The following is a 14,162-nucleotide window of genomic DNA, read 5'->3' as shown; positions in this document are numbered from 1 at the left end:
ACTAGAACACTATCGTTAGAGAGCAATAAAGATATCACTAGAACACTATATTAATTTTAATTTATGTGAAGCTTATGGATGAGACGACGAAGAACTAATCAATTGAAAGATAAAGATAACATAATTAATTTTGATTGTTAACTCATTTTGATACGATTATGTCATTTCTCGGAGTCAGGTCCGTGCTTGCACTATTACACAATGAACTTTTATAGAAACTAACTCGTATCCGTATTTTCTTTACGAAAATGATTAACACAAGTTACTTTAGGAGTCCATTGAAATCGCTAGAAACTGTTTAAAAGTTTCATTTTTAATCAATATAATGTGAGACGACGATAATATATTTTATAATGGCCCGAAAATTCGTGTTTGAAAATTTGCGGAAAAATTTAAAATTTTCTTTTTTAAAATAATTAAAATGCCTCATTCATAAAATAAACTGATAAATCAAGTTTAATGTTCATAAAACTGAAATGTTCCTTTTTTAGAAACGATATTTTATTGATTAATAAAATTAGTTACAAAAAACGAACCAGAGATCCACATAAGACAAAATGAGATTCATATTCAAAATAGAATAACATAATATACTACAACATAAATGACTTTTTGCAGCGTACATTGCATGTTGCACAATTAAAAGTTGTTGAAAGTCGTAGGTATTGACAGCGCACAATGCATGCTGGGGAAAATAGCGTCGACAACGCGCACTGCACGCTGTGGATACAAGAATCGACAACACATAACACATGTTGCGGATAACGGTATCTACACCGCGCATTATATGTCCCGGATACAAGAATCTATAGCGCACACTGCACGTTGTAGCAAATATCATCGACAGCGCTACACTGCATGTTGTGGATAAGCACATCAACAGTGTACATTTGCATACCGTTGAAATCAAATTTGTACAAAAAAATTCAATGTCATTCACAAAAACGAAAATGAAAATTTTACAATAAATTTATTGCAAATTTAAGTCTAATCCACAAGCCAAATTAATAAAAGTCATTATTTTTCATCATAATACCAAAACAGAATGTCTCAAGATCTAAATCAAGATACAAAATCTATTACAAAACAATGCTACAAATTTAGATAACCATGTGCATTGCTTCCTATTGCATCACCGAGAAACTGCATTTCATCATTTGGTCGAATTAGATCCACCTTCTCTACCAAAACCTTATCAACCCAAACTTTCTAATAAGGTCCACCAAGAACAATGTGATGCACTTTTGTGTTTGTATCTGTAGATGTCATTCTACCTTCTGCAACAATTAATCTATCAACACACCAATGAAGCAGCTTACATTTAATAATAGGACATATATCTCCACGACTCATATTCTTCAAATTTGACTGTAAATAAACAATACAAAATTATTTACTCTTCGATGATTACTTTGTAAAAAAATTGTAGTTTAGAAATGCATAATTTTAAGATAGTTTCTGAACTGTAGCAAGATATTTGTTAACATTATCAGAATCACAACTTTTTTGGCACCTCTATTGAGATCACTATTGCAACCAACTTCATTCTCAATACCACTACCAATACCACCACTAACAAACTAAGTTTACAAATAAATTGTGTCAAGCAATGTCATCATGATAATCCAAAAGCATTTAAGTGTACAATATATCAAACTTATTTTATATATGTTGTTTAATTACTATGTTCTTGTTGATTTTGTCGTCTCATACTATTAAAAGCATAGACCTCATTTCTAGCATTTCTTGTTGAAGGTTATGCACCATTGAACAGTGCCATTTTGTTTCACATAAGCTTCAACTTTCGATGATGTAACTCCAAAGCCCATCTCACGCACTCTACCCTAAGCTTCATTACCAAGCACAAGGCTAATTGTTTGTTGTATTCTGAGATCAAGTAGACATAATTTCTGAGAAAATAACAAATTTAGGTTGCCCATTTTTTCTTATGAACTTTTGCAAATAAAAAGGAGATAATTCTATTAAAATTTTCTCTCCGACAAATTGAGTACTAGATTCCAAATTTTTTTTCCTTGTGCCCTTCAATACAAACTTGCGATCTTGTAACTTTTGTATCTACCGGAGTTGTCTTTTTCTTAATTATAGAAATATATAAATTCAAAAAGATGTATATACATCATTACTTATTAATTAAATTAGAAAATATCAAAAAATAATATTTATCATAATGTGAGTCAAACAAGCATAACCTCTACGGCTCACTATGTGAATGTGGTCTTGTTTTATCCTCGTTGCTCTAAATCTTGCACTCTTTTCCTGAGATATAACAAAACCAAGACATTAATTACAACAAAAGGAAAACACATTAATACATTGTTGAACCAACACCAATGCTGAAAAAGCATCAGCTACTAAACCGACACTAATTCTAGGTCTATCGCAATGTTTCACCTGAAGTTCATGTTTGGAAGGAATATACTTTATTGTATCTATTGAAATATTTTATAGTTGACTATTATTTTTCAAATTCTAAGTTGCCAACTATTTAATTTTGCAGCCAACTGGTGAAGGTGGTGCCACATGTGCTCCAATATGTGTTGATTTAACAAGGGATGGCTCTAAGGGTAGTAAATCAATTATTTTTTCCATAAAGAGCTAGCTTATAATATTCTGGTCAAATCCAATGTAGAGCAGTGCAACAGTAGCTTTCTTGGTTCAGATCATAATGTGAAAAACACATTCAAATGCAACATGATTATTAATTTTTCATGCTCAATAAATTCAGCTTCTAGTTGTATGAAGAGAATATCACCAACTCTTTAATAATCAATTTAGTTATTGTTTCACCTATAAATACTTACTTGAAAAGTAGGTGATAGTGTCCTCTTTACAAACAAGTCCCACTGATTTTGGCCAATAAATTCGGGCTTCAAAAGACTGAGATTTTGTGAAGCCACTTGACTTATATTAGCTTTTCGTACAAATATTTGCAGTTAAGATTTTCTATCGTGCCACAATTTAGCTAACTTTTAAAAAATTGATTTCTTTTCTCAATCCTCAACTTTATAAGTCTTATGTACATAGAAACACGAAAATATGTCAACAATTTATTATAAAAATGGAAATGAAATATTTAGTGGCTGAAGATACCAGAAGACAACTCCACATCCTATCCTTCAATTCTTCGTCTATATCATTCCATCCATCCAACGTATATAGCACAAATTCCTTTATCGTGCAACCTAGAAAAGAAGCATACTTAAATGAATTATCTTCAATCGGCTGTCCTAACTCATTACGCTCCACCTCTTTGCGCTTGTCTTAGCCACTAATCATTTTCAACTTTGATGCACCCCGTCCTTTTTTCTTATTAGTTTTTTTGTCATTAATCATTTCTTTACCATGCAAATCTTGTGATGAATTAGCTGAATTGTTAGAATTCATTCTTTATAAACTACTAGCTATATTTTCCTGTAAAATAGCAAAAAGATATATTGAAATGTACAAGTGTACTTTATTAAAATAAACAAAGATTTAAAATATAAACAATATAATATAACCTGAATTTCATCTCCAGAAGCTTTGTTACAAATTTTTCTCATTTTAGTCATGTCTTCAGTGCTATGTAATGGCTTGATCAAATATGACATTATACATCGCTGAAAATAAACTGACAAATTTATTGCAACAATAAATAAAGATTTATGTAACTTGCAAAGAACATTTATCAATCAAAATAAATAACTATAAAATCTACAAATGAAAATTTCAGTCATGTCTCAGTCACATCAATTCTGTCAAACTCATTCCTTGCATACGGTTCTTTATAAGTATTGTTAATCTCAAGTCGGAACACATCCAGAGGTGTTGATGACATATAGGAATCATCTTCAACCATATTCATGTTATGAATACCTCGAGATGGCGCTTTTAGCAACACATAACAATTTGACTCATCATTTTCCTAGAATAGAATACTTGTTTTGCTTGTGATGCAAAAATGGAAGGACCACTTTCAAAAGTTATAATTCTTTGGTGTAAGTTGACGAGTGTAAAACCATCTTCAACTTTGATACACGTTCCATGATTGGCCCAATTGCACCTAAAAACCGGAACTTTGAAAGATAGAAGTCTAGCAAAACAATATCCCATATAATCCTATAGTATGATATAGTTTTCTTACTGTATGTGAATAATCATTAGCATTAGATTGATAAACAATACCGGCTTCAATGGAAACACCATTATCTTAGGTCGACCTTCCAACATCAATTGTGTAACCAATGTCCATTTATAATATAATCTGCATAACTTGTAACTTGCTTTCTCGAACCATGAGCTAGCTATTGAATTCGTCTTGAAGAGTTAACATGGGCATGTTTTGATAGCCATTCAGCAAATGTTTTCTTATGTTACTTTTGTAACAACATTTCATTACTTAAGAAACAACGATCCTGAAGCATGTTAGCTAATATCTTAAAGAGCTCATTGAAACTATTGCCAGTGTAACCATTAATAAACTTGTGATTATATAATGTGATGATTGCTTACAACTTTGTGTAAGTAGTACAACCAGATAAAAGAGGAGTTTTTGCATCTTCTAATAAATCAGCAAAGACATAATCTTTTGCTTCAGACATATTGTGTCGAGCCATTTCTTCCGGCACAAAGACATTCTTATATAAGTGATATATCTTTCTACTTTTATTCTCTTTCTTAATAGTTTAATAAAGTACGTGTATATTTGATCAATCAATAATTTTATGTATTTTGCTAGTTAATTAACTAAATTAAATAAGAATGAATCCGTTAAATTGTTACAAAATCAGCAACAATAATTACGAACAAATTGATTAATAGAGTAATAAAAAATATATGATTGGATAATTTTCATAAATAAAAAACATATAATAATCAAAGACGTACATATTGTGATAAATATAAATAAATTGAAGAGATCTTTTTCAAATTACAAACGATATATTCAGCGAAAAAAATATTCATGATCGCCGGCACATCAATTGAGGAGTCCAGCCCAAATTTTTTTGCTTGGAACAAGAAAAATTACGGATGAACACATACTTGACACATGATATATGTCATGTGTGAAGGAGAAATCAATTTCTCCAAGTGTAGTTAGTTGTCAGTGTGTTATTTATCAGTTTAATGCTACCTGGTCTCTAGTTTAGCTGTTTGAAGGAGAAATACCTGTAGAAATGTTTAACTTGACTTCTAAATTATAAATGGATTTGCTATGGTTTCTTACACGATATTAATCTCAACATCCTTAGAAATGATCTCTCTTTGCAACCGCTCGCGAACAATTCTTCGTATCTTCTTGTAATCCAATTGACTACAATGTGTAGTACGATGCCATCCTTCGAGATTTACATGGTAGTATATAGCATCCACAGAGACTGACAATCGTTCGAGGAAGACCGCATTTTTAAGGATATACAACATAAGATTATACTCATTCTGTGTCCCTCGAAATCCACTAAAATCCACCTCTTTCAACTGAGTGTGGGGCCTGACAACTCTCTTCTCTACTGGTTTTGCGTTAAATGTTGATGGCAGTAGCTGCATTCATAAAGCCATGTTAGCAATTCATTATAAAAAATTATCACTGTGATGTAACGAGTAACGTGAATATGTGATGAATACCATCGATATATGAAACTTGTGTAAAAGAGGGCACAAATCCAGGATTGTAGCAAGTGCAAGCAGATCGATATTGTTCTGGTGTTCTAAAAATAAAGCCAATTGTCTGAGGTGGATTAGCTTGTTAACTCCACCTATTTCAAATGCCTGAGACAAAATCCAGAAACTACTCCATAAGTATCTCTTCACTCCTAAGGAAATGAAGAATGGTTAAATGGTGAAAAGAGAGTCACTGCACCTCAAAGAATCTGGCATCGGTCCAAAAATACATGCATCTAAGATGAGGTAGATCTTTGGCGACATTTCCAAATATATAAGGAGCCACTTTGTGGTCGCAAATGTCGACGCGTATATTTTGTAGCAACGGTACGTTAGAAAACGACAACGTCATCATTCTATGGGTAAATAACTCAAAAGTAGTTAGATTTATAGCAGACAAGTCTATCTCTACAACCTTCGAACAATTAAACAGCCTCAGATTCTTCAATTGGAGATCAGGACCATGAATATGTAATTTGGAAGGGAGCGTACAAGACTTAAATTTTAATGACTGGAGGCTGCAAAAGTTCAATAAAATGCGCTCTACGGCCTCAGAAGTGAAAGCCACATCAGTCAAATCAAGATCTTTGAGAGCTTTTTGGCTTGATATTTGGAAAGAACCACCCACCAAATATATACTCTCCAACGACGATGTTTGAGGAAGAAAATCGGAAGGTAAAACAAGAGGGTAGTTTCTCTTTAGATCATGGCTATAACAACAATATCGAATGACAAGTCTTTTCACTCCCAATCTGCCAACATAATTCATCCATCTTCTAAAACTGCCCAATATGCATCCACGGAAACAACAAATCAATTCAAAGTACATTATTCTAGGACCAGAATGATGTTGCAAAAAGGCATCCACTGCATGGACAAACTTCCTTTGTAATTGGCTCAGCTTTTCGCCCTCGAGTAAGTGACAAGGAGTAGAATCAGTGGACATACTAGAACAACCAAATCTGACTTCTGAGATAAAGGTGTAAACATGCTTCCATCTCCTTGACACCACGCTTGTCCTAACAACATCTCTCGTATCTAATCGAGATATAATCAATGAGATCACATCATCTGGTAATTGACTAATCCTATCTTCTCTCCCCTCTACGAACGTATCAGCATCAATACCATGCTTGTGATGAGTAACTACACGAAACACCTTTAGAGCACATATAGTAAGAGGTTTGATCGATCAAGAAACAAGAACTTCAACAGCAACTGAAGATAGCAACATCGTACCTTCACCCGACGACGCCTCGTTCCGTACTCCAAAACCCTGAATCTGCCGCATAAAAACACCAAACAAGCAATTCCTGAAAGAACCCACAGAAAGAAACTTCCCAGAAACACAAGAATCGAAATTTCGTACAAAAAAATCACCAAAATCACATCACAATCTACTACCAGAAGTACATAACACCCAGCAAAGGAATGTCAAAAAACAAAAACGAGAGAATCATAACAGAACCAACTGGGCAAGAAAAGATTTGACGCATATACAAACAGAGTGGTTAACATATTTCCACCAAAGAAACCAGAAAAGCATCAAAGGAAGTAAAACTCACCGGTTATACAAGCGCGCAACATTAAAAACAAAAATCCTAAACCAAACCGAGATTTTAATGAATAAAACGCAAACGGGAAGATGCAGATTCACGATATTCTGCTAACTCCTACGGTCGGCTAAGAGGCATGTCAGCATAACCCATCTGTTGTTATATCAATATCATTAGGGTTGTTTGACATTAATTTTGTTCGTAAATATTCCATAAATTAATAAGTTTTTTATATAATATTTTTTTTGACCTGATATATTAATATTCGATTTAATATCAACAAATTAATAATTTTGTAAGAAAATATTTTTTATGATCTGTCTTATCAATGTGTTAAATTAATTCGATAACTTAAATAATAATTTTTCGAAATACCTCCGTCTCCAAATACATAACTAGTACAATTTAGTAAAATATATATATTTTTATTTTTTCATGAAATTTAACTATTTTTTTATTTTTGTTTACTAGTATATCGATCGTCTGATGTACAAAGTGTTATTTTATATGATTAATTATTAAATTTAGTACGTATGTGCTCGAATAATTTTTAAAAAAATTTGATATAATGTAATCTATATTATTATAATATTAAGTTTGAGACGTTTACAGTAATTAATTTGTCGTGTCACGATCTGTTTTAATAATTATATATATATATATATATATATATATATATATATATATATATATATATATAGTGCTATATTTTTAAAGCAAGTTTTTGTAGCCAAGTGTTTAAAGTTTTTATTCTCTAAGCATCAAATTGCAGGTTCAATTCTTATTAGAATATTTTTTCCTCTCTTTTTCTATTTATTTTTTTTAAAATCATATATCAAAATGACAATGTTGACCCATTATTTTTTATAATAACATTTTGATTCACATTTAAATATAAATCAAATGAATTATAAAAAATATTGTATAAGCACGCAACGCGTACTTCGATGCACTAGTTGTTATAATATTTCTATTATCCTTAGGTTTTTGTAATTCACAAAATAAATAACATCGAACTGTTTCAGGATCCAATCACTCTCTTTTATGTAAAACAATTTTTTAGACCGCTGAATCAATTCAGGAGTTCAAGTCGTTACATCAAGAATTCAAATCGCTGTATTTATGAAATCTAGTTGCAAAAGATCATCTAACAAAACTGACCAATCCTAAAATTCAATGTTGTGCAAATATTCAAACCGTCTCATTCCAATCGCATTACAAATAGATAGTTTGAGCATTTGTAGGAAGATGTTTCAAATCAAGCCGTTTAGAAGAATGCTGCAAATGGAAAGATCACACACTATCATACCAACCCTCGAATTGGCAGAAAGTTACATATTTGGTCTACGGTCTATTAGCTTTTCAATTAGCATGGACTTAAAGTCACAAAAACAAAAAGAATATTAAAGAGCATTTAATAATATATACAAAGATTGAAAAAGACTTGTCCATGTTGTTGGGAAATAGTGCAGATGATCATTGAAAAACAAATCCGACCGTTAGAGCTATTCAACTATAAATATGCAGAACATTCAAAATGTAGAATGCCGGAAACTCTAAAATCAAGTTTTCCAGCCGTTGAATTAAATAATTATACAGTCTGTATGTTTTCAGATAGTTTGAGCACACTTAACAATTCACATTGCACACTGCTCAATCAAAGCACAAGCTTACCAGATTGATTCAGATCTTCAAGGATTAAATTGTGCTATCTCAACCAAGTCAAGCCGTTACAAAGCTGGTCGTTGGATCATTGTTATTTATTGCGTTGTCTGATGAACCAGGGTTTCTTAAACGTCAAGACCTTGTAAAGTGGTCACAAAGAGTTTCAATTTAGGCAGTTTAATAAGTCCTAACTGAAGCGGGCTATAACAAGACGATGTAAAGCCAAAGTATTTTAATGGAAAATTTTCTAAGTGGAAGAATGGGTGACGTAAAATTTTTGTCTTCAAACATCCTTAAAAACCTTGCACTTTACATTTCTTCGCATTATAGTTTTTCGACCGTTTCTTGTTAAAATGTCAACCATTTATTTATCACTAGTCAAACCGAACAGTTTCTGCACTTACTCTCTTTTAAAGTGGTTCACTAAAGCTAGTTGTTCGAGGATAGTTTTTACAGATTAAAAATATTAAAAACAATTTAAAGAATTTGTAAATAGTTTATTCACCCCCTCATAAACTCTATATCGATCCTAATAAGTGGTATCAGAACGGGTTTTTCTTGAACTCTGATAACTACACTTTCAAATGACATCATTTAACAAAATTCTCATGTTTTCAAAGGAATATTACGATGATTGAAAAATCCGAATGCAGAAACATTAGCAGCCTAAGATGATGACATGTGGTATGTCATCATAAACGATCCAATGAAGATTTTAAAAGCAAATCCTGCTGTTCCATTATCTGATGGTGCTCCACATATGGTGGAGAAGAACAGGTTCGAGTGGATGGTTGAGGACAAGAAGAAGGCCAACCTCGAAAACGTGGCCAAGGATATCCTTTACAAAACTTTAGATAAAAATATATTTAGCGAAATCAAAACTTGTTGTGCAACTAAAGAGATCTGGGGGAAATTGACTCAACTTTATGAGAGTAATGACCAGATTAATGAGAACAAGCTAACAGTTGCCATACAGTAGTTTGATAATGCAAAATTAAGCCCGATGAAACTTCAAATGGGTTTGATGAACGGTTTAGTACTATCATTATTGAACTTGCATCTCTCGGTAAAAATATTCTAACCGTGAAATTTCTTTGAAGTTAATGAGAGCACTTCCGAGAGAATAACATGTAATGACAGAGGCCATGAGGGAATCCAAAGACCTCAACAAACTAGAGCTATATGATTTGTTTGTTGACCTTAAAGCTTACAAATTTGAGATAAGAATCAGGACAGAAGAGGAGCCATCCACTGCCCAACTCACAAAAGTTCTGGCCGCCACAACATCAACTCCAACCATTAATGAAGAAGCCTCTAGCATAAATTCTACTGACCATTTCATTTTAGATTATAATAGGCCAAAGAGGGATGAAAAGAAACTTTTTAAAAGACGAAGGTCCAAAGATGAAAGAAGATCTTTCAAAAAGGAGAAAGTCAAAAAGTGCTTGTTGTTGGGAGAGCAAAAGCAAATGGGCCGATTCAAATTCAGAGAAGCCTAGTTTGAAGATCTCATCAAATAAAATGATGATGAGAAGGTTTAGTGTCTCATGGAAGATGTTGAGACAGAGATTTCTGAAGCTGAGCTAGAAACTGTTGATGACATGATATTTAATTTTGACTAAATTGAATTTATTGCTTTTCGATTCGTACACATGAATATCTGTCGATGGGACTTCATCATTCTTATTGACTTCAGTACTTTCGTCTCCAGTTCCAATGCTTGACTTGTCCTTGTAAAATACTTTCTCATTGAAGATTACATATCTGCTCCGAATGATCTTCCGATTTTGGTCATTCCAAAAATGATAACCAAACTCTTTATCATTATAACCAATGAAGAAACACTTCTTTGATTTCGGATCAAGCTTTGTTCTACTAGCCGAGTCAATATGAACATAGGATAAATATCCAAATACTTTCAAGAAAGAAAGGTTTACTTCTTTGCCGTTCCATACCTCTTCAGGTATTTTGTAGTCAAGCGGTACAGAATATCCTTCGTTGATCAGATATGTTGCAGTGTTAATAGCATCAGCATAGAATGATTTCGGTAATCCAGAGTTAAATCTCATACTCGTAGCACGTTCATTCAGGGTCATATTCATCCTTTCAGCTACGCCATTTTGTTGAGGTGTAATAGGAATAACTTTCTCCATCTTGATCTCATTATATGCAAAATATTTCTTGAACTCATCATTTTTGTATTCATCATGTTGGAATTAGAATTTCAAAATTTGACAAATTGAGCGTTTGAAGATTACAAAACTGATTGACTCAACTGAACGTAACTGAACTAAATTTAACTATATTGTTATTATTTTTGTTTACTAGTATATCAATCATGTGATGTACAAAATGTTATTTTATATAATTAATTATTAAATTTACTATGTATGAGCTCGAAATTTTTTTAAAAAATTTTGATATAATGTAGTTGTTATAATATTTCTATTATCCTTAAGTTTTTGTAATTCACAAAATAAATAGCACCGGATTGTTTCAGGATCCAACCACTCTCTTTTATGTAAAACATTTTTTCAGACCACTTAATCAATTCAGGAGTTCAAGTTGTTACATCAAGATGTCAAATCGTTGTATTTATTGAAATCCAGTTGCAAGAGATCATCTAACAAAACTGATCGGTTCGAAAATTCAATGTAGCGCAAAGATTCAAATCGTCTTATTCCAACCGCATTACAAACAGATTGTTTTGAGCATTTGTAGGAGGATATTGCAAGTCAAGCCGTTCAGACAAATGCTGCAAATGGAAACATCACACAGTATCATATCAACCCCCAAATTGGTTGAAAGTTACGTATTTGGTCTGTGTTTTGTCAGCTTTTCAAATAGCATGGACTTAAAGTCGCAAAAGTAAAAACAATATTAAAGAGCATTTAATGATACATCCAAAGATTGAAAATGACTTGTCCATGTTGTTGGGAAACAGTATAGATGATCATTGAAAAGAAAATCCGACAGTTAGAGCTTTTCAACTATAAATATGGAAAACATTCAAAGTGTAGAATATCGGAAACTCTAAAAGCAAGTATTCCAGCCGTTGAATTAAATAATTCTACAGTCTATATTTTCAGATAGTTTGAGCATACTTAACAGTTTACATTTCAGATTGCTCAATCAAAGCACAAACTTACCAGCTTTATTCAGATCTTCAAGGATCAAATTGTGCGATCTCAACCAAGTCAAGCCGTTACAAAGCTGGTCGTTTGATCATTGTTATTTATTGTGTTGTATGATGAACCAAGGGTTCTTAAAAATCAAGATTCAAGGCTTTGTAAAGTGATCACTAAGAGTTTCAATTTAGATAGTGTTATACGTCCTAACTGAAACGAGCTATTACAAGATGATATAAGCCAAAGTCTTTTAGTGGAGAAATTTCTAAGGGGAAGAATGGGTAATGTAGGAGTTTTTCTCCAGAAATCTATAAAAACCTTATGTCATTTACTTACTCACTTTACATTTATTCATTTATAGTTTTTTCCTACCATTTCTTGTTAAAATGTCGACCGTTTATTTATCATTAGTCAAACCGAACCGTTTCATCACTTACTCAATTTTAAGTGTTTCACTAAAACTAGTTGTTAAGAATAGTTCTTAACAGCTTAAAAATGTTAATAACAGTTTAAAATTTTGTAAAGAATTTATTCATCCCCTCTTTAAACTCTAAATCGATCCTAATAAGTGGCATCAGAGCGTGTTTTTCTTGAAATCTGATAACTACACAATCAAATGACATCATTTAACAAAATTCATATGTTTTAAATGGGATATTACGATGATTAAAAAATCTAAATACAAGCACATTTAGCAATCCAAGATGATGATATGTGGTATGTCATCATAAATGATCCAATGAAGATTTTAAAAGATTATCTGATGGTTCTCCACAGATGGTGGAGAAGCACCAGTACGAGTGGATGGTTGAGCACAAGAAGAAGGCCAACCTCAAAAACGTGGTCAATGATATCTTTTACAAAACTTTAGATAAAAATATGTTTAGCGAAATCAAAACTTGTTCCATAACTAAAGAGATCTGGGAGAAACTGACTCAACTATATGAGAATAATGACCAGATTAATGAGAACAAGCTAATAGTTGCCATATAGAAGTTCGATAATGCAAAATTAAGCCCGACGAAACTTTAAATGAGTTTGATGAATGGTTTAGCACTATCATTATTGAATTTGCATCTCTCGGTAGAAATTATTTTAACCGTGATTTATGAATTTTAGCATTTTAAAGTCAAATTTAAATTTTTAGGTGTATTTAAAGATTTTAAACATCTTATTAGAAAATTTCCAAAATTAGGATATTTAACTCTTGGGAATGATGGTTAATATTTTATTAATTATTTGAGTGGTTCTCATGTGAGACCGTCTCACGGATCCTAATCTGTGAGACGGGTCAACTCTACCGAAATTCACAATAAAATGTAATACTCTTAGCATAAAAAGTAATATTTTTTCATGGGTGACCCAAATAAGAGATCCGTCTCACAAATACAACCCGTGAGACCGTCTCATTCAAGTTTTTGCCTAATTACTTTATGTCTTAATTAAATTGTTTAGTTAGAGTTTAATTAAATTTGCAAAATTTTAAAAATAAGAAAAAAAGATAAAAACACACGCGCGCGCGCACACAAGAAAACCTAGGGTTCTTGGTTCCCAAGCAACCACTACCCTTTCTCCACTCCTACCTACAATATTTTGGTGATTTCTCGCAAGTTCTGTAAAAAAAAACGTTTAGCAATCATTCTCCGTTCATCCTCCACGTTCTCCCGTGCCGGTATTCATTTATTCAAGCGTTTATATACAAGGCACGTTCTAAACCATTCTTGTCGCAGCAATCTTGTTATATATTATTATTTGATGATGAATATGTATGAAAAACATGTATCTGCATGCTGAAATTTTTCTGCTCGTAATCCTTCAAGTTTTCACGAGTTTTTGATGCGTATGCTTTGTGTGGATTGTCTGGGATATTGCTGTTGTGTATGGGTATTTATTAGGATGTGTCTAGATATTATTTATCCGTCTTCGAAAGGTCGGAATTTGTCTAGTTGCGCATAGAATAGGTGGAGCACAAGTTGCCGCATCGCCGTGCATGGGGGCTGTTTTATGGGTTCGGTCGGTTGGGGCAGGTTTTGGGCTAGGTTAGAACTTGTGGCTAGGGTCTGGACCGTGTCTTAGGGTGTTAAGATGGGTCTGGTCTTGGTCGTTTATGGGCTAGTTGGGTAGTAAAGTCTCTGGAGGCAAGAAGGGATAG

General features: G+C 32.7%; 1 protein-coding gene across 6 annotated transcripts; it reads right to left on the bottom strand.

Moving 5' to 3' along the window:
* Nucleotides 1-4,957: 4,957 nt before the first annotated feature.
* Nucleotides 4,958-7,396, bottom strand: LOC142551115 (F-box/FBD/LRR-repeat protein At5g53840-like). Of its 6 annotated transcripts, none has more exons than XM_075660168.1 (5): nt 7,227-7,392; nt 6,901-6,974; nt 5,861-6,763; nt 5,626-5,769; nt 4,958-5,541 (listed from the first exon to the last, which is right to left on the bottom strand). In XM_075660168.1, exons 1-5 carry the CDS (start codon nt 7,246-7,248, stop codon nt 5,224-5,226), a joined length of 1,461 nt encoding a protein of 486 aa, XP_075516283.1. In that variant the 5' UTR covers nt 7,249-7,392; the 3' UTR covers nt 4,958-5,223. The 6 variants fall into 6 exon arrangements, with proteins under 6 accessions (XP_075516283.1, XP_075516285.1, XP_075516281.1 ...); XM_075660170.1 differs by having other exon boundaries at nt 5,861-6,699; XM_075660165.1 differs by having other exon boundaries at nt 4,959-5,541; nt 5,861-6,820.
* Nucleotides 7,397-14,162: the final 6,766 nt, after the last annotated feature.

The sequence above is a fragment of the Primulina tabacum genome, chromosome 7, assembly GCF_025594145.1.
Source record: "Primulina tabacum isolate GXHZ01 chromosome 7, ASM2559414v2, whole genome shotgun sequence".
Classification (NCBI taxonomy): Eukaryota; Viridiplantae; Streptophyta; class Magnoliopsida; order Lamiales; family Gesneriaceae; genus Primulina; species Primulina tabacum.
Note: the sequence above shows the minus strand (reverse complement) of the source record. Positions and strands in the feature narration are given on the sequence as shown.